The 27031-nt window shown below is 41.8% G+C and overlaps 1 protein-coding gene across 1 annotated transcript in view; it reads right to left on the bottom strand.

Moving 5' to 3' along the window:
- Positions 1–26249, bottom strand: part of STT3B (STT3 oligosaccharyltransferase complex catalytic subunit B) — a 52446-nt gene extending 26197 nt beyond the window's left edge. Inside the window, exons 1-3 of the mRNA XM_071561135.1 lie at positions 25823–26249; positions 3154–3262; positions 1243–1530 (exon numbers count right to left, since the gene is read on the bottom strand). Of these exons, the coding sequence (XP_071417236.1) occupies positions 1243–1530; positions 3154–3262; positions 25823–26055 (630 nt within the window). The 5' untranslated portion in view covers positions 26056–26249. The remainder of the gene's footprint in view (positions 1–1242; positions 1531–3153; positions 3263–25822) is intronic.
- Positions 26250–27031: the final 782 nt, after the last annotated feature.

The raw sequence follows: 27031 nt of genomic DNA, 5'->3' as shown, positions 1-27031 counted from the left end.
CTACTAAAAGTCTGGCAGGATCCATAAACTGCCCTAGGAGTATGAACTTGTATAAACTGATGGTGGTGATGGTGGTGCGGGAAAATAGCAATGAAGAACAGACACTAAACAAAGCAAGAAGGTTTTCTGTAACATATATTTGATTCACACATAATTCTGTGGGAGTCCATGCAAGTATTACTGCACATGCAGTTTAGTTAAATATGAATTACCTCCTAACAGAGAGCTGCTATTGTGTCTCAGTTACTCTAAAATAACAATGTAAGTCGATACTATTATTGTTATCAAACACAGTACACCTTTACAGCTGCACCTTATTCTAAGACCAGATATAAAGAAAGTGCATTTAAGTAACATCAGTCACTCAGTCATGAAACATTTCAATTCCCCTCCATTATATTCTTACCAACTATATCCCAAGTTTGAAATATTCTAAAGCTAAAAATACCTGTGAATACAAAATTAAAAGAAAGGTGTAATGACCATATACTTATGTGAAAAGTATATGCATTCCAGGAACACACAAGGCACACTATGTTACCCTGTCTATGCTGAATTAACAATATAGTTATGCTATTTATGTTATTTCTAAAGTAAATTCAACACTCCAGAAAAGCTCCAGCTCACCTAAACTCCTTCATGCAAAACTACACTACAGATGAAATTCTACATACAGATTAAGGAGCGACAGACAAGCTGCTTTAGCAAGTGGCTAATTAAATGATCTAAGACTATTTTTTTAAAGCATGCAAGTAAAGTTAAAATCTTGCTCTAGACAACTCTGAGTATTTAATCTGGATATTTAAGTCAAAGCCCAGACCCTTCACCCAGGCAGAAGCTTCTTCAGAGAACAACTCAAAGCACTCCATATTCAGTCCACCACTTTTCACCAGCCATATAAGGAGGCTGAAGTTTGATGCACATATCATTTTAATACCTCCAAACTGAAAAACAAACAACCCTCTGTTTGTTTTAAATTTATAGACTCATCATCATTTTTATTACTACTATAGGACACACACACTTCAGTGGAACAGTATTTTTGCATAGCAAACTAAAGAGCATGATTATAGAGTAGATCAGACCATGTGACTTCCCAGTACTTGCCTGATCAAGAGCCAAGGGGAAGAGGGATGAGAGGGAGGAAAACAAGAATTCAATGGATTCTAAGAAAAATCAGTCACTTGGTTGGAGGAGGAACTGAAAAACCTTTCCAAAGCAAAAGACTCAGCAATTACTTACCCATAAATAGTATGTGAACTGCAGTGCAAAAATAGCTATGCCTTCATTGTCAAACGATCCTGCTACTGATCGGGATATGTATCCTGGAACTATGGCGATGAAACAGGCAGCTAAAAGCCCTGCTCCCTGGTTCCACAGTTCTCTGGTGAGCAGGAAAGTAGAAATAGCTGTAAGGCCGCTAAAAACTGGTGCTAGAAACACACACACGTCTCTTATGTGGACTGTCACATTAAGCATATTTAAAATCCAATGTATAAGGCCTGCTGTCACCATCAGTCCTGGGTATACCTACAAGGGGAAAAAACCAGAACAAACCGAAACATCAGGTTATTGCAGAAAACCATCATGGTAGCTTTGTTTACAAATAATTAGTAATGAAACAGTAATTTCTTAAGTTGACATAAGCACTGAACATTAGCATAAGTAAATAGAATTATTGAAATACTACTTAAATCATGTTTTGACAACACCACTGAGTACAAGAGGTTCTTTAAATTTTGCCCAAATGGTAACAACAACATATAATCTATTTCATAAATGAATAAGCTGCATACAGGCAATATCCTACCTTGCTTGACATTTATCATATAATGAAAGAATTTGCCATTAAGCTACAGAAGCAGAAGTTAAAAGTCTGCAAGAGAATTTCAGGCCAGCTAACAGCTTTAAGAGAAGAAAAAAAAAAGCCTAAGACAGTAAGAAGAAACCCAAAATTTCCCAGCCCTACCCATTTTCCTTCAAAATACACCATGCAATTCCTTCACTTATTGGTACCAATGGGGAAAGATGTGCATCAACAACATTATTTTTTTTAAAGCTGCTAAGCTGACGGTCGGTCAGTTGAGTAGTAGATATTTCTAAGACATCTGGAGACATCTTTGGACATGAAAGATTAAAATAAAGTCCTGTAAAATTGAATTAAGATGTCCTCCAGGAAAGGCAGCACAGACTTACACAAATCTATTGAATCTATCATAGAATATTGAAGAACTTTAAAATACTCTTAATAGGAATTGTACCCTCCCACATTTATCAACATTAGAAAAATCAATATATAACAGAAAAGTTAATATGTACTCCACCTGCCTTAGTTTCTTTCAAAAACTAAAAAGGGCATTGTAATAAATTAACAGATGACAGAATGTTCCCTTGCATATATTTCAATTCTCTTTCTTAAAGGGGTTTTACTTCATATAAGACAAGTATGGAAAACACGCACTTATATGTTACATAAAGAGTCTCAAGTACTTTTAAGATACTAAAACAAATGGTGAACTGTTACAAAAAACTTGTTAATTCCTTTAAACGGTATATACTATAATCAAAAACCTTTACTGAACTTTCACAGATTAAGAAATGTGGCTGTGTTAGTAACTGAAGTGTTACTAAAGCCATTCCCATGAACGATACTTGTATTCTGGCTCGATACACTGTTCCGTACCTCTGTCCCATCTTGGACTCGCATCAATGCCAATATTAACCAGTCCTGATGCTTCATACAGATGCCACACTGATTTACCTGTTTCCAAATGTACATGAAGTCTACGTAATATATACATTGGATTAAAACCTGTACCTTAAGAGATTTACTAAACCATTTTGGAAAAAAGAAATCTAAAAAATTATTTTTCCTTTTTTGATTTCATGTACCAGAATTCCAAGAGTAACGCCCTTAATTATTACTGTTGTAAGTTTATATGTAAGGAAGTCCTGTTGGATAAAGACTAAAGCATGTTGACTCCCTTCGTTTCTGTTACTAAAAATTAAAACCATCTTGATATTCTCTCTGCAGCAATTTGACAATTAAAAGCATATTTTATTCAGATTCTCCTTTCATCAATGTCGAAATTGTATTCAAAGTTCAAAAAACTTACAGCAAAGTTATCTTTACGTTATTATTACAATACTTACAGTTCCACCAACTATTCTTCCCAGTGGATACCATGCTCTTTCATCAAACCAATTTAAAAACTCATAAAACCCGTGAGATGCAAGATGATGTGTTGATCTATAGTTAAACCTAGAAAGAAACAGAAAAAAAGACTAGGGGTTAAGATAAAAATCAAGAACCTGTTAAGTTAAAAATCAAGAACTTTAGTGTCTCATTTAGTATAGGAGTGCAGTGGTCCTCTCTGAATCTATGGGGTTCTAAAGCACATTACTAACTTCTCAGTTACTAACAACTATATTTTCTTCATTTCTACAGCCAGTGTATGTACATAGATGACATGTTACAGTCTTTGGTGGGAGGTTTTTCATCTGTAAACATTAAAAGGTTTTCTATCACTCTGAAAAACACTGATCATTTTGGGTAACTCTTTTTTAAAGCTACTGGTTTTCAAATGTAGTTTATCACATCCAGCAAATCAGAATTAAAATCATGGAAGAATCAATGCAAGACTCCCATCGTAAGGCAGGATAGCTACGTGGTACCTTTGCTGCTGCTCTACTTCATGTAAAATTGAGAAGTGGGGAATGTACTAACAGGGAACAGGAATCAGCCTGTTTATTCCCACTATCAAACTTATGGCCCTGACACATTCCCTTCTTTGAATTCCCTTCTCTTCAATCAAGTAAGAATCAATACAATGTAGAATCTCTGTACGTGAAATTTCATCTTCAAATCTTGTACATTTTGCTGCAGAAAATGTCTTGTAAAACAAAAGCTCTCCCATGCATATCTTCAGTTTGTTCTACAAACCATTACAAACATCAATGGACTGCCATTAAGGCACTAATCTTTCATTTTCCTGGCACAAAATACCTCAAACTTCTAACAGCAAAACTTTTCAACTATTAAGAGGTGCATCAATTCTTGACATGAGGTATCAGGCTGTGAGAAGAACTACAGTGCACGTTACCCCAAACCAGCAGCACTTCCATGATCATTCATTCAAAGCCAAACTAAAGGGCTACAAGTATCAATAATGGCAATTTTTCCAGAGAAAGTTTAGGCTTAGAAAAGCCTGGGCAAACACAACTTCTGAAAAAAGCAACATCCACAAAGCCAACCCCTCTAACAGACACTCTAATTGGAGTTTCATTACCAACGTGAAATTAATTAAAGAAGCATTAAAGGTTATATTCGTTAGTTTCAAGTGGCTAAAAGGAATACCACAACAGACAACAGGTTAGATGAGGAAAGCACCAGGAAAGACTTCCACAGACACTGCGAGTATTCAAGACCAGAAAACCTGAGGTGTTTCTCATTTTGTGTATTTCATGGAAGTGTCCACTTATATCAGTAACATGCATCACTTCTAACACAAATTTTAAAACTACATCAAATCTTTGCATATTTAAGATTCCCAAAATATTACAGGTTTAACTTGAACTAATTAATTTCAACAGAAACAAGATAATGTCATTCAAGTCTGCAAAACCCATCAAGTTCCTGACCGTTTAATCAGTACAGGTCTAATATCTGAAGGAAAACCACACCGAGGTCATGAGCAGATTTCTTCATCTACACAGTAAAGGAACAAAAAGAACTGAAATTCAAGTTCAGATGTCAGCAAATTTGCAGTCTGTTTCAACAGACAACTATCTCAGCATCAGTGAAGTGACATTTAATACACAAATTAAAAAACACAGTGAAGTATTTTCAGGAGCACTCTTATATGCTAAATAAGCAGCTATACAGGATACATTAACTAATAAAACTGTGGACTCTCAGAATTATTAGTCATGTTTATATAAGAAAAGTCAGACCAGCATCAGTCATTCTGACCTAGAAATCTTTGATTCAAACAGCAATGTGACATTGGTTTCTAATAAGCCTAAAACTATTCCCATTTGACTAGATTTCTAAATATTAATTAATTCTCCAGTGCTGAACTGTCAACTATAATGTGATGTATGAAATGGTGTACCTGTGAAATTAGCCCCTTATCTTAGTACAGCAAGGCCTGTTGCTAATTTGTTTAGTGCCAAGTGCCTGCAGTTCAGCATGAAACAAATCAGGAGTTTCACATTGCACAGGACGCAGAAGATCCAGCCAGCTACGGAGCAGGCTTAGAACACACTGAAAATCCAGTCAATGCTGTTATCCTGGAACTTTAAAAGGAAACATGGCAAGTGTTTACTAACATGGATTACTTTTGACTTTTTAAATCATGACTCAGACTCAGGGAGGCTACAAAAGTATGACTAATGTTTACTTACAGAGCATTAAAAGATTAGTGAAACAAATGGAACAGGCAAGAAGAATACATATTGACATTCTCCTCCTGTTTGAAACCAGTACAGCTTCAAAACTGACTTCAGAAGGATGTGAACAACTGTCTTATGCTTTGGCAGCATCCCATTAGGTCATTAATAAGAATAATTCAAAATTGAAATGCACCCTAACAGCACTTTAATTCTACCACTTCAGAGGTAAGAATTTAATCTTCCCTCCTAGTGTACTTTTAGAGAGATACAAATCTATTAACCCTTCTTTCAAAAAGCGATTGCTTCTTCTGCCACAAATGAAAGCGTGCAGAGACAGCTGGGCACGTCTCTGCAGCAGAAATTATTGGCAATACTACAGATACATTAATTTTTCACTGTGAGAAGACCTTTACATGAGAACAAGAAATAACCTTCGGGACACAAAAATCTCAAAAATTATTTAGAAACTGAATTCAGTACTTCATTTTGACTTAAAAGAAAAAATTGCCCACTTTACCTTCCACTAGGTAACCTGCAAACAAAAGTTAATTAAAATGTCAATATAAACTTAAACACACATCAGGAAAAGCTTGATGAGTGATGCTTAATATCCAAGCCAGCTTCAGGCACTGACTAAGGGGCAGCAATGGGCAGTGCATCAGACAACAGTATGGGCTGGCAACCGTGCAATGATGCTCTGATCCTGCTTACCCACTTCATAGCACTCTTCTTTAGGGACAAGCCTGAACCTTGTGAAACTGTTTCCTTTTTATCCAGAAGGGAAATAGCTGCTAACACAGTATCACAGCACAAACCACAGTCACACAACCTTCTTACTACCTTGGTACTTTTCAAACTGTGCTTGAAATGCAGCACAGTGGTATTGTACTTCCACAGCAGCGCTGTCTCAGTATCTGCAACCATCTGTAGGTTTCACAGGGGTGTAAAACAGCCCTGGAAAATATTAGAAAACCTGATGCCTTTGCCTATACCCACATCTGGGAGACTTAGGGCTGCAGCTGAGGGAGGAATCAGAATGGAGAAAAGCACAACCCGTGCTGGGTATGGGTTGCATTTCAGGCTTGCATGTCACTACCTGCCCCAGTTCTTCCACCTCCAGCAGCAGCAAGAATAGGTGATACTTGGGAGTTTTATCCAGTCCTCTTTCTGATCTGCCACATGTTATGCAAGGAGACACTGGAGTGCTCTGCTGGTTACCTCGACTAAATAAATAGCACGCAGTACTATGTGACAGAACCAGAGTGGAGGAAAGGACCCCTTTTCTCCCACCCTCAATCCTCATGCTCATCTGGTCCTGAGGTATGTGAACAGTTTACCCATCTCCCAGGATTCCCTTTTTATCCTCCCTCATCCCTTTGAGGCATGTCAATTTGAGACAGACCTGAGAAGAATAAAGAACAAAATTACGTGAAGCACATGCCTAATTAAATACTTATCTAGAAAGACTGAGACAAACGCTCAAGTTCCCAGCCCATGTTGTGAGGAAGATACATGCTGGCTAATATTCAACTAAGGGCCTGACTAGCACTAGTGAGTGTTGGCTTTTCTTATTTTAGCTGACATTCTAGGAGTAAAAGGGATGCTCTGCTGCTCTCCTTGCCTCTTTCTGTCAGGTCTGTAGTTTGAACTGTCTTGATCTCCAAGCTAAGCTCTAAAGGAATAATCAAACAGTCTCTGTACATTTCAGAATTCCAAGTCCCAGCTGCCAAACCAGGTAGGTATTGTAGTTTAAACCTTTGGGGGCATTGCCTAGTGATCACAAAAGCCCTCTGTGTATGGTACCATTAATTTCGTGGCACTACCAGAAATACCTACACTAGTTGGTTCAGTAGACAACTAGGGCATATTTTACCACAGAACAAAGTACAAGCAGCAGCAGCAGCAAAGTAACTCAACAGACGCATAATTTTTTTTTAGCAGCAACATTAATTTAGAAAGCTTAACCAGGCAACTTGCAGGGTAAAGCCTGTACAGTTTTCACCTATATATTATGTACTCTTAATACATAATCTTAACTATCTGTTCATGCTTAGGTTTGATTTTTATTCCATCCTATGAACTATCTTTTTGATGACACAAGGTAATACTGTAAGATGATCACTTAATGCTCGTCACAGCACTCACCCTTATCCAGGAGCTACAGAATTGTCTGGCACCTCACAGCAACAATTACTGATATATTTATAAAGAGACATCTTAGGCTTTGACATCCCTAAGTTTAGCATTTCCCTGACAAAGCACTATTTAAGCTGAACATAAAATAAAGTTTAGCCTACTGAGGAAATAAGAACATACAGAAAATAAGAGCACACGTACAGCAGTGCAGTTACTTCATCCAGATAGGAACAACACCTAAAGCAAATTACAGTGACAGTGATGGGATTCATTTGACCTTTCCATTCCAACAGAGCACAAGATCAGTGTGCTGCTTCTTGTGGGAACGGTGACTGTTTAAGCCCCAACCGATTTCATGCTATTATTGCCCCAGCACCCAGACTTTTTATCCAGCATTTTAGAGCCATCTGAGAATATGTAATCTCCTTACTGGCAGAATCTGTTGAAAATTTTCTAAGCCTGCAGTTATAAAGGCTTCTGTGCTCTAAAAGTCTTCATCTGCAGATGCACAAAATTTTCACATCTGCAAATGCAGAAAAATGACGTGATACAAACTGTGAACATTACAAGCTATCTGAGCAATTCTAGGAGTCAGTTTTTAATGCAAATGCAGATTACAGAATCAATTCTGCCACACAGCATCTAATTAGAGATTGCAAGTCTAGATTCTTCAAAAAGATAGTTGTGGATTGACTCCACATCCGACATATTCTTTGGATCCAAAGGAAGAATTTATTCAGCACACCACCCTATGGAAAATCTAAAGAGAAACTTCAGTAGCTTCCACTGAAAAGAAGCAGCATATATACAGTACTCCACATTAGATTTTAAAACACCTGCCTGCCTACATATTATACTACAAGCACAACATCCTCCATGTCTTATTCTGAACTCTGAATCCAAGAATAAGCAATTACCACAATGAGTTCTGCATAAGGTTTTTAAAATGGAACTGCAGTACCCCATGAATCACATAATGAATTTAATGCGCTACCCCAGTATTTCTCACCAGGAAAATCCTTACTTGTGTTGCATTTATAGGTTTGGTAAGTACATATGGACATTTAAGTCATTTTCAAGTAATAAAGATCAGAATTTTGCAGCAGCAAAACCTACAGGCAAAAGTACTTAGGACAGGTAGAGACCCTTTCCTAATGGCCCCAACCCAAACCCAAGGTGGCAGACCTCACTGTAAGAATGGAGAAAACATACACTGAGCTCTACCTGTGTAAAACCCATGAGATGGAAGATGGTCCTCTCTTTCTCTGAGCCAAAACTGACATATCTCTGCAAGATGGAAGAGCAACCAGGCAATTATATCTCAGAATAATCCCTCGTTCCTTTCTTCTTAACTTAATCTCATGTCAGTGGAATGGTTTTACTAGGTCCTAAATCTAATACAAACATACACTGCATGAATTATCCCTAATTAGCACATTTATATATAATTTGTTATGTATTCACGAATCTTCTTTCTGGAAATTCTCTAGGCACTCACCTACCATGGTTTTATGTGGAAACTGTTACCCCTTCACACACTCAGCTGGAGCTTCTGCACCTCACTGGACAACAAACACTTGGGAGTCACGAGCACAGGAACTCTACCCAGTCTTTCACAAGGGACATGGAATATGTTTGCACAGTTTGTAATAAAGCTGATTGAAAGACAATTATTAATTCAAGTCCATCAGAAAGAAAAAATAAAAGCTTTGACAGATGTGGAGTTTAATATCATCCTAATTCTGATGTTTAGGGGTTAAATATGGAACTTCTGATTGTTTAGTCTTTATGTTTTTATATCAATATTCGGATACGCAATTGCTCTTTGCATTCTGAGATAAACCTCAACTAACAGCAACTATTTTTGCAACACCATTAGAATAATTCCTGATGGGTAAGTAGAAAGGAAAGGCTCAAAAAACAAAAGCTGGATGCAGAAAAAAAATAACCAGGGGTCCTATTTCTTCAGGTCCAACATTCAACTCTGCTCAGTGGAAATCCTGAAGACGATCAGAATGGTTATAGAATAACCATTAAGAATTACCATTAAGAATAGCAGACTGTCCCCAATGTGTTTAAGAAGGATTACAGCACTCCTACTGCCACTACTTGGCATGGTATTTTCACTGCCTGCAATAGGATGTCATGCTTAGCAAGTGCTAAAATCAGGAACTGCATGCTGCCAGTAGCTTAATGATAGGAAATCCTACAGGAGCACACAGTCAGTCACAACTTCTTCAGAGAACCCAGGGCATCTCCAGTACTTTTTCTAAAGAACTGCAAGCTTTTTAAAGCATTCCATGACCACAACTTGTATTTTTCACATAATATACCACCATCTGAAGCCACGATATGCTTCCCATCATCACTGGAGTGGGCGAGTATCTGTCTGCAATTTCAGACACTTCCTCTGATGCCTGTTAAGGTTTTTTATTACTTTATTTGTCTTGCTTTTGAACCATTTCATGTCTCATGGCAAATTATTATGAAAAATGTTAGTTTTATCAATATTAAAATGCATCCTTTGCCACTGAATTCTGCCATTCATAACATTTACCAACATTTTAGACCTAAAAAGCAAGTGATGATGGTATTTTTTCTTGGGACAGTCAAAATTCCCAAGAGATTTCAAAGATAAGATGGAAACAGACACATCTGAAATTCTTACAGGGGGAAACAGAATGCTCATTTCCTTTTCTACCAGACATACACTTTACCACAGACACTACAGTACAACTGGCATCAACATTGATGGCAATGTTGTTCTGTATCTTTTGACAGCATCAGCTTCTCCAGAGGCCTCAGTTCTCTGCTCGTCACAGTACACACCACCACAACCTCTGTAATGCTGTGCCTCTCTCTGAGTGCTGTTGGGCTACTCTGTGGCACCTTAGCCTTGTATCTTGCAAATCTGAAGGTTCTGCACCAGATTCAAGAAAATGTTCAAAAAGGGCATTTCTTCCAGATCAAACAGATTTGTGCTGTACCTGTTTTTAACATGATGGAGGCAGTTTAACTCCAAGATCTTCCAAGTCAAAGGCTACATGAAGTTAAGGTATATGAGGATCTGATTGGCAGGAAGGAATAAAAAAGGTCGTAAGCTGAACAATGTATTTTAAGATGCAAAATACCCTTTCTGTAAAATATCTGATACTACACAACAATGAAGTAAACTTGATTGCTTCACAAGAAGTGACTGGGAACATACAGCTGGCTCTCAAGCCACTTTTCTCACAGTTTTCTAGTATAGAAAAGCAAAGTGTAACACCTAAACAACCATAATAGACTCTTACAAAACTGACCTCAAACATACTACCTGCTATCCTGTAGCAGAATCTACTATGTGCCCAGAAGAGAAAACTAATTTTTTCAATAGTCTGAAACACAGAGTAAAATCAAAGAAATTTATTATTCACTACAGGTACTTTAATTGTATTTTAACTATGTGGGAGTATGTGGCACAGTCCTAATTTCTATTACATAATAAAGTCACCTATATGCCACAATGCAGTGGCAAGTGAGGAAGTACCACCTACATCAAAATGCAGTTGAACCAACCTCACAATCACTTCACATGAAGTGAAATTTAAGAAATCAGTCTGGATGCAAGCTGGCCTGGCAGACTGCTTCTGCTCTGTACAATACAAGGCATGGTAAACAGTAAATAGGACCCTTAGAAAAGCTCCAGATCCCCAACATCACAGATGATATTTAAGCAGTGACAATCTCATTTCTGCCTAAAAATTGAGTTACAGCACTGCAGAAGAGCTTTAGCAGAAATTATTTTGTACACCCCACAATAACCAATAGGCTGTTACCTGAACTTCTGTGTAACATGACAATGAGTAAGTTCAGACAGAATCAAACATCAGATATCAAACCACTCTGTACAAATCATGGCAACAGAGGGTTTTTAGCTCACAGAAATTGAAAGTATCTACAGTGTTGTGTTGTGACTGCATGTCTAAGTCAGTTTAGCAAGTTAAAATAAGGTAGTGTTTCATCCAAAAATCCTCAAGTATTTGCTCTTGAGCACATTTCTTAATGCACCTGCTATTCTTCCTCCTGCAACTAGGTCTCTGTTGCCTCAATTTTCTGACTATGTTTTCATTCAGTTGTTCTTTCTGTATGTAGATCATGTTTAGTCCAAGAAGCTGGATGTCCCATAGCGCACCTGTTGAGCTCCATCTGTTGCAATACTGCCTTACTTTTTACTACAATGACTGCTGAGAAAATAAAAATTAACGTTTCAGAGTGGATACTACAAAGACTCCTAAGAGCAGAACAGACAGTCTAACTTGAACAACTTCTGCCTGGTGATTAACACCAGACAGGTTAAAGACCTAATTTTAGCTAAATTAAATATGTCTGCTCAAATTCTGCTTAACCCTTCAGTAACCTGGCATAAACAGACACAAATATTGTATTCACCAGGAATGTAGCAGGAATGTAGCAGGGATCGGGCAATTTTTACCTGTGAGTAAGTACATATATAGATAGAGCTCCCTGCAGAACAAACCAAACAATACAACCAGGGTGTGCAGGAACCTAGACATAGATCTAATTCTGCCCTAATCAAATAAAGCTGAAAAGAAAAAGGCATGACTACAGCCCAAAGTGCATGGGTAAGGGGAGGTGGGCGCAGGGGTAAGGTATTCCCAACTCTAGGATGCCTTGTACTGAATTCCACTCTCACAAATTTACCTCTGGCAGTTATCCTTCAGGTAACCTTTGCTAGCAAAAGGAGTGCAGAGACACTTCTAATGTGCCGCTGTGTGCAAATCGGACAAATGAGCTTGAATCATGGCTAAAAAGCAAACCGCTCTCACCATGCTGCAAAGGACAACAAAAAGTGCTTCTATAAATACATCAGCAACAAGGGGAGGGCTAAGGAGAACTCCATCCTTTTACTGGATGTGGGAGGAAATGGTGCCTATGCCTTCTTTGCCTCAGTCCTTAATAGTAAGACCAGCTGTTATTTGAGTATGCAGCCCCCTGAGCTGGAAGACTGAGATGGGGAGTGGAAGAAGCCCCCAGAGTCCAAGGGGAAACAGTCAGCAACCCACTACACCACTTAGAAACACACACAAGTCTATATGGCTGCATGGGATCCACCCCAGGGTACTGAGGGAGCTGGCAGACGTGCTCACCAAACCGCTTTCAGTCACTACCCACCAGTCCTGGCAAACCAGGGAGATCTCAGCTGACTGGAAGTGAGCAAATGTGATGTCCATCTACAGGAAGGGTTGGAAGGAGGATCCCGGGAACTACAGGTCTGTCAGCTGACCTCAGTGCCAGGGAAGGTTATGGAGCAGATCGTCCTGAGCACAACCACGCAGCAAATACAGGACTACCAGGCAACCAGGCCCAGGCAGGATGGGTTTATGGAAGGCACGTCCTAATTGACCAACCTGATCTACATCTGTTACAGGGTGACTTGCTGAGTGGATGAAGGGAAAGGCTGTGGATTTTGTCCACCTGGGCTCTAATAAAGCCTTTGACACTGTTTCCCACAGCATTCTGGAGAAACTGGCTGCTCATGGCTTGGACTGGTGCACTCTTTGTTGGGTAAGAAACTGGCTGGATGGCCAAGCCCAGAGAGTGCTGGTGAATGGAGTTACATCCAAATGATGGCCAGTCACAGGTCGTGTTCCTCAGGGGTCAGTGTTGGGGCCAGTCCTGTTTAGCATCTTTATAGATGATCTGAACAAGGGGATCAAGTGCACCCTTAGCCAGTTTGCAGATGTCACCAAGTTGGTGGGAGCGTTGATCTGCTGGAGGGTAGGAAGGCTCTGCAGGGGAATCTGGACAGCCTGGATCGATGGGCCAAGGCCAAGTGTGTGATGTCCGACAAGACAAAGTGCTGGGTCCGGCCCTTGGGTCACTGTTACTCCATGCAGTGCTACAGGCTTGGGGACAAAGTGGCTGGAAAGATGTCTGGTGGAAAAGGACCTCGAGGTGCTGGCTGACAGCCTTTTGAACTTGAGCCAGCAGTGTGCCCAGAAGGCCAATGGCATCCTGGTTTGTATGAGGAAGAGTGTGGCCAGCAGGATCAGGGCAGTGATTGTCCCTCTGTACTCAGCACTGGTCCAGTCAACCTCACTGCTCTCTACAACTACCTGAAAAGAGGTTGCAGTGAGCTGGGGGGTTGGCCTCTTCTCCCAGGTGACAAGTGACAGGACAAGGGGAAATGGCCTCAAGTTGTGCCAGGAGAGGTTTGCATTAGGTACATGAAAAAATTTCTTCACTGCAAGGGTGATTAAAAGCATTGGAACAGGCTGCCCAGGGAAGGGGCTGACCCACCAACCCTTCAAGCATTTGAAAGAGGTACAGACGTGGAATTTAGGGACATGTTTTACTGGTGGAATTGGCAGTGGTGGGTAAATGGTTGGAGTCAATGATCATAGAGGTCTTTTCCAATCTAAATGATTCTATGATCTGAACTATTTCAACTGATTTTTCTATGAAGCAGATTAAGAGTACCCACATGATCTGTTAATACAGTCCAACAGAAGAGATGGTGGTCTCCAGCTGAGGGCAGAAAATGTTCCAGCTGTTTGCAAAGTGGTTGATATATACACTCATACTGGAGAAAATTGACACGGGAACAGGAACTTACTGATAAAACAAACAAAGACCAGGGACATAGCTGAAAACAGAAAGTGGCCTTTATTCTTCCCTTCAAGACACAGAATGGAGTTTATATTTTTAATCATATTTTGCACTCTTGATCCACTTTTGACATCTGATTTACTCTCAAGTAAGTATGGCAAGCAGAATTTAAGATCAGTCACCCACTACTTTTATTTTGTATCTTTCATACTGTTTAAAGCATGTCTAAATTAAAAACCCCAAAGTTTTCAATTATTTTAATTAAATCAGTTAAGAATTGGACTTAATGGTTACCAATGTTTCTATAAAGACTCTGCACAAGAAACACAAAAGTGCAATAACAAAACATTATTTCCTCCTTAGGTATGCACAAAGAAATGCTAAAGATTAACTGTACTGCGATGACTACAGTGCTCAGCATTTAAGACAGTATATACAATGAATATTAAATTCCTGCCATGTACAATATGAAATTAAAGTTACATGTTTGTTTTCTCATTACGTGATAAAATTTCTAGTATTGCTTAGTCTTACTTAGTGTGGCTATTGAGTATCTCACTGTGCTTCTCCATTGCTTTAGGAAAATCCAATACAAGTTTAGAAATGACCTTAAAATGTGAAGGTGGTGGAACACAAGATAAGCCAGGCTTACAATGACACACAGAATATGCTGAGCTGGAGGGGACCCACAAGGATCATCCACTCCAACACTGAGCCCTGCACAGGACCATCCCCCCAAGAGCCACACCATCTGCCTGACAGTATCATCCAAATGCTTCTGGAACTCTGTCAGGCTTGGTGCTGTGACCACTTCCCTGGGGAGCCTGTTCCAGTGCCCAACCACCCTTTGGGGGGAGAACCTTTTTCTAATGTTTAATTCAAACCTCACTTGACACAACTTCAGGCCAGTCCCTTGGGATCTGTCACTGGTCACCACAGAGAAGAGATCAGTGCCTGTCCCTCCTCTTCCCCTCATGAGGAAGTTGTAGAGTGCAATGAGTTCTCTCAGTCTCCTCACAGATGTTTTGAAGCTGTCACAGGTGTTATTATAGAACATTCCCAGACTACAACCACCATTGCCTCTATCATATGTGTAAGAACATGTCCTTTCAAAAAACAAATCACCTCTTTGACCAGCTGACTACTATGGTACATACAGTTTGGAAGCTACAGCCCTTCTATCCTGTATTAGTAAAGGATGAGTTTCATTTCTAATGCCATTTTATTAAATCACAAGTACCAACTTCAGGTGCCATGTTCTCCCTGGTCCCCCACTTGCCACATGAAACAGGATAAGACAAAATTAGTGCCTGGTTGCCCATGAAAATGGGGAAAGGAGGATATTAAAGCCAGAGGTTTGGTTGCAATTCAGGTGCGGTTGGAATATGGTATAATGCAGGGGATATGTGAGACCTGTTGGGAAGGGCCTAGGAGAACTTCTCAAGGGACAATTATTAGGTCAAATAATCGTAAATCTCTCTCCTTGCTCTCCAGACATGAATTAAATGGGTCTGTTCAGGACCTTTCACGCTTCAATCCCCACCAGACTGTACACCTTCTCAACTCCCTCCACAAATGCGCATTTAGATGAGAAAACTAGAGCCGGCCTTCCTGCTGAGAAAAGGGATTCAGCTCTAGATCCCAAATATCCCGTGTAACTATTTCAGTAATTTCTGTAACTTTCGAACAGTTACAGCACAGTAAAAGAACTTTAGCAGAAACTATTGATATGGTCACCCCTTTAGTAACCCATGACCTGCTGGTCAGAGAACTCATGGATACTTGAGACAGGATCAGGGTACAAGATGTGCCAATACAATCGCTCACTGCCACTGCAAGAGGTGAGTTTTCCTCTCTGTGCCTGAAGTTACAGATCCAACACCTGTGCTTACCAGAACTCTGAGAGCTGCTTTAACTCATTAACGCAACAGAAAACTATCCCCAGACATATGTCCAACAGATGATGGGAAATTCAGGAGAACTACTTCACTGGATTAGATGAAAATAAGGCCACTTCATACTGGTGAAGACAAGCTCAGCAGCACCTTGTTGTACCTTAGATATTCCAACAAATAAACAAGACCCACGGGTACTCCAGCACAGCACATCAGATAATGAGACAGAGGACAACACTGCTTAACTTCCCAGGTAAATTCAACCAACATTTAAAGCTGTTCTGTGGCTTGAAGGTAGAAAGGGACAGCAGATGGCGCCGTATAGAACATACTCTCAACAAAGGAAAACCATGATGTGCGTAGCTACGTAAATTGCATTGAAACTAGAGTACAAGGGAAGCATAAAGAAAAACAGGACCCCGAATTTGGCTTACAAAAGCAAAGGCTAGAAAATAAATCAGTGATGAAACAATTACAAGCACGACATATTTCATGCAAAACATATCATCCAGTCTTCTGCCAAGCAAGGAGTGCTTTACTGTGGGAGGGTGGGGCAAGCACTGGTGAAGTAGTGGTAAAACATAAAATTAAAGCACTAAAAATTCCTTGGCTCCTGAACATGTTTAGCCATAGGAGAATAATTACATTTGTCATTGCTGGATGCCCTGAGACATCACAAATTAAGATACTGTTGCAAATGTTTAAGGTAGTCTCTCCAAAGTCGAAATCCATTTTCTATTTGGCAAATGAAAGATTAAAACTGTTACAGAGTAAAATGAATTGTGAGACACATGCAGTAGTTTTTCAAATGTTACTTCAGACATTTGACATTAGATAAATCACTCTAGTCACCTGAGTAAGATAAAACAGTCAAAACACAGTAGCATTACACAACTTCTTGGAAAACTCAAACCCTGCATTGGCTTTCATGACTCTCATTCTACAGTAACGTGAGACAAAAAGACATCCATTTACTTTCATTAACATCAATAAAATGCCAAAGCTCCAATTTTGTTTTGCTGACTTTCTAAATTAGAAGAATTGCAACTTTAAGACATTTAATCTATTGCCACAGAAAGAATTAAAGACATTTTAAAGACCTTTAATACCCAAATGATGAAATATTTCAACCATGAAGATGAAGCTGCCTTTTTCAAGATATATGTTTCAAAAAATATTTATAAAATTCTAAGTTACTTAACTGAGCTTCCAAGAGCTGCTTGGGATATGGTTAGAATAAGAAGGATACACACTCAACACATGTGATAGATTATTGGAAAAAAAAAGCTGCATAAACACAGAAAAGTATTTAGGACAAGGAGGCCTGTTGTGTTGTTTTGCTTCTGCATCAAGAAAATGCATTGCTGTATTTCAAATCCTGTGGCTACAGCACACAGGTATTCTATTCAATGTGTACTCCTCCCGATCAGCTGCATCCTCATAGAGGTACTTTCTCCATACCTAGAATTTGTTAACATAGCCATCTGTTGGGAAGATGGAAATAAAAATAAATAAAATCACACTGTTTGGATTTAAAGAAGTTGACTACCACTTATAGTATAACAATTGCAAAAAGAGAATGCAGAGACTGAAGAAAATAAACCAAAGAACTCACAAAACATAGGCTGCCCAGCCACGTGTGCTACAACAGTTGAAAATTACACAATTACAGGCTATTTTTGCCTTCCGCAAAATCCATGTTAAACCCACAGGACAGAGAGTGCCAATGTATCCAGTGAGCCACTATTTTAAATAAATAATACTGTGTTAAACAATCTGGAAGATAATAGCAATCCCACTAAGTACAGCACCAAAAATCAAAAATCAAGCCAAACTCACATCCTCCATAGCAATGTAGTTTCCCCAAGGACTTTGCTTGTTGGTTTTAAGGGAGCGAAGTTTTGAAAAGGTGTTTTGCAATTCTCAATGGATCATCAGCTGGAGAGAACTTGAACATGCTCCTTACCTAACAAACTAATATAACCCATAATACACTGCCTGCCATAGAAAATTGTATGATGAGCATTGTAACACCTGGCAGTAATTATCTCTACAGTCCACATACTCCAGTTATTTATGTTAGATGGGCTCTTAAAAAAGTAGCACGATACTGGAGTTGGGTCTCCCACAGCAGACAAGGCATTTTAAATACCATTTCCTGCTCTTAGAAGAGTAGTGTACACTCAGTTACTCCTTGTTTGAAACAGACCATTTCCTTTTCTAAAGTGCAGGAATATTGCAGCACATAACAGCAAGAACTTTTAAAGTATTTCTCTGTATGTCAAAGGAGCTTTTACCCTGGGAAAGCAGCAGTAAGTTGGGAAATACAGAAGCTGATCTACTGTGTTTGTAAATATGTCCTTAACTTCATTCCTGAGGCTGTTTCAGGTTATGTAAGGTGTGGAGCAGCATTAGGGTCAATCTCACAGCACCTCCCAAGCCCAGACCCCGCAGGTCTCCACATTAAAAACACCTCCACTGGATTCCCAGCACCAGCTCAGATGGAGACCACAAACTGCACAGCTCTAGGGCCAGAAATGAGGTCTGTGTGTTGGACATACTATAAAAAGACTTGTCCTAAATTCACTTTGTTCTCCAAGCAAGTAGTAATACTGATGACTAGAAGTTTTGCTGAAAGAGTTAATAATAACAATAATAAAAGTATCAGCACACATCCTGCTACAGGGTGCAGGCTCCAAAGGCTCCAAAAGCAGCAGCTTTAATGGCTTTGCTAAGTAGAAAGAGGCCCTCAGGATTAGCCCTAAATGTCAGTACAAATGCACCTCAAAGGGCTTGCAGGAGCGGAATTTTCAAAAATTAAGGGGGAAACTCTGCAACACATGCACAGATAGACATTAAATGGAAAATAACCTGACTAAATCAGAAGAGATTCTTGTGGAACAACAAAGATACCTCCCTAAACTCAGTCTACCCTCAACCCACTTAAAACCTATTAGTTTCTATAGGATTTTAAATTTTCCTGCCAACTGTACTGGCCAAAATTTTTATTCTCCCCTTTCCCCATTAGTTCAGCATGAGACAGATTTAAAAACTTGAGTATTAGGATTACAGGCTGCCAAAACCAGAGACTACTAGAGAGAGTTACGATAGGAAGCAAAAGGTAACCTTTATAAACCACCCCAAACCTTATGCAATAAAATCAAATTTTTCTTTCAAAACCAGAACATATTAAGCTGTTCAAATAATAAGACACCTGCCAAAACAGTCCATTCAAGGATTTTCATTGCAGCATTTGCTCTAGTTAGTGTTTGTGTTTGCTGAAGACCATTAAAAAAAAATCATGGCATTAAAAGCTAAACTTGATGGTTCAGTCAACCCAGCCTACATAAAACATTCAGATATGTTTTCCTTTTCGTGTTTTGTTCTGCTACCCATAAATCAATAAAAGGGTCCCCATTTTGCAAGCATTGTGTCTCACCTTCCAAAACAAGACTGTACAGAGACTGGGAATAGTCTCTGTACTCAACCACCCTCTGCACGTGTTTGATGAGCACGGCCTCTCCCTCCAACCATGCACTGCCCCATTACTGCACCCACATGAAATCTGATGAGGTTTTCACCCCAATTACAGGTTGTGCAAGGAAGGAAAGAAACACTGCCTGCTCAGTAAAGATGGTAGAAGACACCAGTAGATACAGAGCAGAGCCTTGACTGTGAGATGACTGCTGTTTTAAGAGACCACACGGTGAACCGCTTTTCAGCTGCATCAATCTGACTGAACAAATCTCGCCTGAGGTCTCCCCACTAACAAAGCAGTCTCAGCTGTGCCTGCAACTCTGTGCAATGTTCTTTTCCCAGATTATCCTCCTTCCACTAAATTTCTAATATTTACCTATTTCTGCAATTTCACAAGCAGTAGAGAAGTTTGGTACAGTCAACTGCACATCATCCTCACTGCTAATGCCATATCAACCTTATAGAAAAATTGACTTGGCTGCAGAGCAGCTCCCTCCAAGTAGCTAAGAAATACCTTACAATCTGGAAACCCCAAGAGCCAGACTAACCTGTGCTAACAGTTTCTCAACCCATGTCATACTGCAATAAAAGTGATCAAAAAAGATGCCTGATCTGGATCTTCCTCATTAATGGGTGGGTGGTGGTGGGGTGGTGAAACCTGGCAGACTATTCTGACACAAAAAACTTTAACCTTTCATGAACACACAGGCCTTGCTGAATCGGATTTGGAGACTATGCTAGAATATTTCTCCTCCTATAATAAAATGACAGTAATGAGTTTGAGCTACCCGAAATGCTGCTAAAATTATTCATACTATAGTATGAAAGACCTTCCTCATTCAAATGTTAACAGTCAGTATACAATCTTTGAAAACATATCCCAATAAAACAGAAATAGAGTACTTCTTATTTCATAGAATCAAAAAACTAGTGAATGAAGACAGTATAGCAAGTTTTTAATACAAATCTCAGGACATCTGCAACATCTCAAAATCAATTCAAAGTGATTAGATTCAAACCGGACTGCAATCCAATGCTTTTTTGAGGTCTGGAAGCTGTCTAAATTTATAAACAAAAAGGATTGCTTTGAAAAAGAATCCTAAAATCAGTGGAAAATGTTTCCTAAACATATCCATATTCACATACTGTCCTTCAACAAGACTGTGGGATGGGTTGGAAGCCTCCAGAAAGATCGTAGTTTGGAGACAAAAGTGGCTGCCACCCCTCAAGAAGAGAGCATTTACTGTACAATCTGCTGTGTGTTTGCCCGGCAAGAAGTCATTAGCAGGTAAGCAATGGCCAGACGAGTGACCTGGGTGGGCATTGTTAATTGAGATTATCAACATCATCCTCTTTACATCATTTCCCCCCCCCTCCTTATGAACACCAGCTTAGCGTATGCTCATTCACCTTTTCTTTCATCACTCCTATTGCTCCACTGTCTTAACATACTCCATTTTTATATGTACACGTCTTCTCCCTATCACTCAATCCCAGTTTACCCTCTAAAGTCAGTCACTATTCACATTCCCTCCCAATGCTCATATTCTTCCTCAAAAATAAGAGGCTAAACTGTAATATAAAAAACTAGTGGTGCACATGTTCAGGAAACTAAAATGTTACAGTATTTTGACAATTTACCTCATTGAATCAACTTACTATGACTGTTTTATAGCAAGCACAAAGAAAAAAGCAGCACTGCACAGTGGGTGACAGAACTACTCCAGAAGGCAACTATCAGATCAGCAAAAGTACAACACAAACCCACAACCTCACTCTCTCCCAACTGAAACAACACATATACACAACCCTCAGTGATCCATCACCTCCATACACCACTTCTAATGTTCACTTGAATCACAACTTGTATTTTGATAAAGCTTTCGTTGTTGTATTTATAGGTGTTAAATTATGTTTTCATTAATGAAAGAAGTTCATAACAACTCAAGAATCCATCTGGCAAACAAGATTTTGAATACAGCAAAACCTGTCTTCTTGACAGTGCCTAACAGAAAACCTCAACTTCCTGCCTGCCTCTGAAAGGCAAGCAATGACCCTGACCTTGTTTACTTTCACCAGTTCCTCCCCAGTCACCAAAGCCCACTAAGGGTAGATGATGATATCAGTGATGAGAGGGTGCACTGCTCTCCTGTCTAAACCCTGCACTTGTCACTAACACAATTATGTGACCTCGGGGAGCTACAGTAAACCGTGGTCACTCTAATGGCAGGTAAATTGCTGGTGGTTTGAGCAATCAATGCTGCTGGTTTGGAAGAGGCAAAGATGTATATGGGACTTGTGGTAGTGCCGTTCAGTACCAGGAACTGGCAGGGCAGTGAGACAACATTTCCTGGCAGGAGTAAGTAGGCAAATGTAACTGCTGAAGACCCACTGGTTGTGCCATCCTGCACACACAAACTGGTGCAGAGAGGTGCTCATGCTCAGACACACCAGCTTCTGCATTCCAGCTTAGGAAAGCTTTCCCTGACTGGTATTAATCTGGCTTTTAGCAAGATGTTAAAATTCTCAGGGAGAGAGAGAAGTTAGATCTAACGTCATGGGATATGATTAATGATTCAGATACAGTTCTCACACGTGTGACTTAATGGTAAGAACTGTACAAACAGAATGAACGTTGCTATTTTGACAGCACTCCCTGAAGACTATCGAGGTACCAAAAGTTGTTACCATTTCAGTTAGTAGCAGTATCAGAATGCAAGTCGTGCTAGATATACATACCTTCTCTGTATACTTATACTACACAGATATGTATAGATTGTTATATATACACAAATATGATATAAGCAGCCAAATTTAAAAGCACATGGGCACGCCAGAGCCATACTTTAGAAAACCAGCGCATAGAAAGCAGCCCCTGTTCAAGTGCTCCATAATTCTGGTTTCCTTGGTTCAGCAGCCATGCTGGCATTTAAGGCAGCACCCGACAGAAAGAATGCTTTCCCTTGACAGCTGAGTTAAACCTGCTGTTGTACTTTCATGAGAAGCTTTCACTGTGCACTTGTGTGTACATAACACAGAAATTAAGCTCTTGGTCCACCCAGCTGCCAAACCAGACAACAGATGAACCAAACTTCAGACACAAAACCTGCTCATTCCCACATACCATCACTACCCATGTTTCAAGTTCTTGGCTTGTCAGTGGCACAGCTTAATTGTCAATGCTGCCTGACTTCATGTATCGGCTTACCTGACTTAGAAAGTACACACATTTTTCAAAGTCTTTGGACCAGCTCAAGTATGGAAAGTAAACAAGACACAAGAAATAAACCAAAATAAAACTGGTATTTAATGGGAAAAAAACCCCAGGAATCCTGGTCATGATGAATAGGTCACGAGTTCTTAAGTGACAGCAAGGTGACCTCAAAATACCAGTTTGTTTTTTACTTGCACAGGCTTTGTATTTTAATGGACATCAAAACCAAACACTGTCCTCTCTTTACTGCCTTGGCCTATTGTACTACATTTGGGTAATTTCGGGAAGAAATGCCAACCTGAGTGAGTATCAGTGGCTAATTTTACAAAACAAGCAAACCTCCCCTCCATCCCAAATCCAACCCCAATTTTATTGTCAGAAACACAGCTTGAGAGGGATGTTAAGAAAAAAAAAGTCATATTTGATTCAATTAATATGTAGAAAACCCAAGGCAATTCTACCTTTTTTCCCACCTCAGATGTCCCATGATTCATACGGCCAAACCAGAAAACTGGCTTCCTAAGTAAATGGGAAAGCTTTCTACACCTTAGAGGCAACAATATTTTTCCATTCAGGAGTACAAATGATTTGCCTAGTGCTCCTCATTTTATCAGATACACCTCAGCTTCCTCTCTGGATCACAAAATCAATACTAGAGAATAGGTGACTGACTTATCAACACATTGCAAGATACCCTATGCAAGTTTGACAGAAAAAGCCAAAAGAATTGAGAAAAATATGGAACTCTTCCACCAGGAAAGACTACAGACACTGTCCTGGGAAAAAAAAGAAAAAAAAAGGGAAAAAGAAAAAAAAAGAAAAAAGGAAAATTCAGTTTACCTGGAGAAGCTTCTAAAGAAGTAGTTTAAAAAAATGAAAATAAAACACTGTTTTTAATCTGTTTTCACAAGCTCCTTTCCCACATTCCACTCAGACTTGTAAGACCCTTCCAACTATGAAAAAACATTCCTACCTAGCTACTTGACACTATTTAAGGGAGCAACATCATTTTTCACTCTTTCCACCAATATTAGCACTGTATTAGAGAAAGCCCTTTGTTTTCCCTCAGTTTCTACCATTTTAGGTTCTCTTTCCTACTAATTAACTTAAGTGCATTTGCCTCTACCATTTTTGGCATGCAGCAACACAACACTGGCGTGATTCTTGACATTTCAATTCCTTCTCACAGACCTGCATTAAAATCAATGAGTTTTGTCAACTTCATCTATTCTCTAATTAACAAAGGTACATACAGCAGCAGGGGCAGCAATGTCTTCTGTTTGTGTACTCAGGAAGATGACTTTGCATCAATTTACACATTGCTTTAAAGCAGGAGTTTATCTTTACAGCCGTACCATGACTGAACTGAACTCCCATAGTACCATTTTAGTGTCCTTCGGGGCTTAATAACCGAAGTTACACAACTCAACACTGTAAAATTTCCATGTATCCAAGGGTGAGCCTTGACTATAAAGATCAAATAAAGTCACCAAAAAATAAGGTTGCATGCTTAGAAGTTTCCTTAATGATAGAAAGGAAAGTCTGTGTGCTTAAATTTAGATTAGGAGAGCCTGAGAACTAGTCCATAGGATACAACCTCAGGTTCATAGTCTCACTGTAGATGTGTTTAACTCAGGCTCCCCCCGTTGTTAACTTCATCAACTGAAAGTTTGCATTCCTTCTATTCATTTACGTTTGCAGAAAAAACCCTTATATCACAGGCAATTACTTGACAGTTTGAAGATATTTTGAGATACTCTGCTTTCACATCACAAAGCTTTATGACTTTAGACAGCATCTAAAAACAAAGCAATTCCTTGTTCTCTATGCACTATTCTGAGCCATGATTTGTGAATGGATTACACGAGGGGGGGTGTGGAAAGCAGGCTAGGAAAGAGGAAGTCATGCTTTTGAAACTATCGAAGTGGAGTGCGTGCTTTGCAGAGAAGTACAATTTCAATAACAAATTCAGATGAAGTTTTAACTCGGAACATCTACCATGCACTTCAAAACGAAGCATCTCCTTCCTTCGTGCAATTAACAATAAGACCCAAGACACAAAATTTTAAATTAAAACCTAAGAATTCATTATTCTAAAGTCATCTGCCACTTATCCTGGTTAAAGTTTTAAAAATCCCACGAATTCCCAGGATGAAGCAACCACTAGTAAAAAATTTCATTGTCACGTTTTTGCATTAAAAAAACCTGCCCCACAAGCCTCGTCATCTTTCACTTCGTCTTGCTGTAAGGAACGAGTGCAGCATTTTTTGATCTCATACATAAAATGGTTTCAGTTCCCTCCAACAGGGAAAAAGAACAGACGGCTTCCACAGGAGGGAAAGCAATCTTTGGAAAAATCAAGATGTGTGGGAAACAGCAAAAGTCCTTGGGCTCAGAAACGCAGCCTCGGAACACCTGGCAGTAAATCAATGTCACCCATTTCGCTGTAATCCCTCAAGTCACTTTTATGAAGATTACTTCCTGCAGTGCATTCCTCCCTCCTCCCTCCCCGACCGACAAGGACTCTAGGAAAGATCACTCCGGGAAGCCGCACCGCACATCTGGAACCGGCGGCGCGACGGCAGGACCGGGATCGGGGCGCGGGTCACGCCTGGCACAGCCGCTTCGCCACCAACCCCCGATTCGCTCCCGCCCAGCTCCTGATTCCGAGCCAGCGCCACAACTTTCCCCGTGCCCCTCGCAGAGTCCTGCCGCAACTCCAAGGGATCCGGCGGAACTGCCGCCTCGCCGTTCCCGCGGTCTCCGCCGCGAGGGACACTCAAGCGCCCGGCACCGCTTCCCTTCTCCCGCCCTGCGGCGGCGACCCCTCGCGCTCCCTCCGACCTGCCCCAGCGTGTCCCGCCCGCACCGCCTCCCTCGCTCCTGCCCGCCCGCCCCTCTCCCCGCCCGGCTCCCAGGGCGGCCGCGGCTCTCGGCTCCCTCCGCAGGGCGCAACTTGGCGGGGCGGGCGCGGGGCCCTTCGGCCGGACCCGCGGCCGCGGGGCTGAGAAGCGTGCGGGTCTCCCCCGCCCCGCCGGCGCTCCTGGCGCGCTGCTTTCCCGCCGCCCCGTCCCGCCCGCCGGCGGGGACTCACCAGGGGTCGAACTCGTGGATGATGCTCTCGAAGCGGATGACGGCGAAGAGCCGGGAGCTGAACCCGGCCAGCCAGGCCAGGAAGAGGATGGTGAAGGAGAGCAGCGACTGCCAGCCCGCCGGCTGCGACAGGCCCCCCGACAGGCCGCCCGCGGCCCCGGCACGGCTGTGGAGCGGCGCCGCGGAGTTGGCGGCGGGTCTGTGCTTGTGGTCGGGGGCCGAGTGCTCCGCCATGTTGTACCCGGGGCTCCCTCGCAGCCTCTCCCTCCGCCCGGCGCGTGAGGGGAGGAGGAGGCGGAGGAGGGGAGGGAGGAAGGGCGGGGCGCGCCCGTTCGCTCCCGGCGCTGCTCACGGAGCTCCCGCCGCCTCCTGGCGCGCCCGGGCTCTGCCTCCGCGCGCCGCCCGCACCGTCACCAGCCCCCGCCGCGCGCGCCCGGGGGGCGGGGCCCCGGCGGGCCGGGGGCGGGGCCGGGGCCGAGGGGGCGGGGCCGGGGCGGCGGGCGCGCGCGCGGCGCGGAGCAGGGAGGAGGGGCCGGGGCGGGGCTTCCCTCCGTCCCTCCCGGGCGGTGTGACATTGCCGCCCCACCGGAGCGGGAGGAGCTCCGGGGGGAAGGCGGCGCTGCCATGGGGCGGGGCTGGTCCCCGCCGGGTGCGCCCTTCGAACAGCAGCTCCGGGCACGGCCTGTCACGGAGCGACAGGTATTGGAAAGGGGCGTGGCCAGCCCCGAGCAGCCAATCGCAGCGGCGCGGCGGCGCGCGCAGGGGACGTTGTGCCCGTTTCCAGACGTTGGGAGAGTGACTGGCAGCTGTTTCCTCCAATCGGAGCGCGGCGTGCGAGTCACGTGGTTGCCCTCAGGCGCCCCCCGGCGCCGTGCCAGGGCGCTGCGGCGCTTGTGGGCCGACGGGGCGGGGCCACTCAGCCTCCCGGCGTGCTCTGGGGCGGCGCGGAGCATGCCGGGAGTTGTAGTCCGCGGGGCGGGGGCGTGGCGAGCCCTCGGGGGCGGGCACTCCTTTTGTCGGGAATGTTTAATTGTCCCGGTGGGAACGGCGTTGGCCGCGCTGAGGGGGGTGGGAGAGCTTTGCCCTTGGGCAGCTGGGAGGAGTGAGTGGCTCGGGGTAAGGTCAGGGAGAGCCTTGGAAGCGCCTTCACGGAATCAATCAGCGAATGAATCAGCTCGGCGAAGTCCTGTGAGATCATGGAGAGCAGCCT

The sequence above is a fragment of the Pithys albifrons genome, chromosome 7 (genome assembly GCF_047495875.1).
Source record: "Pithys albifrons albifrons isolate INPA30051 chromosome 7, PitAlb_v1, whole genome shotgun sequence".
Classification (NCBI taxonomy): Eukaryota; Metazoa; Chordata; class Aves; order Passeriformes; family Thamnophilidae; genus Pithys; species Pithys albifrons.
This window is presented reverse-complemented; position numbering and strand designations above follow the sequence as displayed.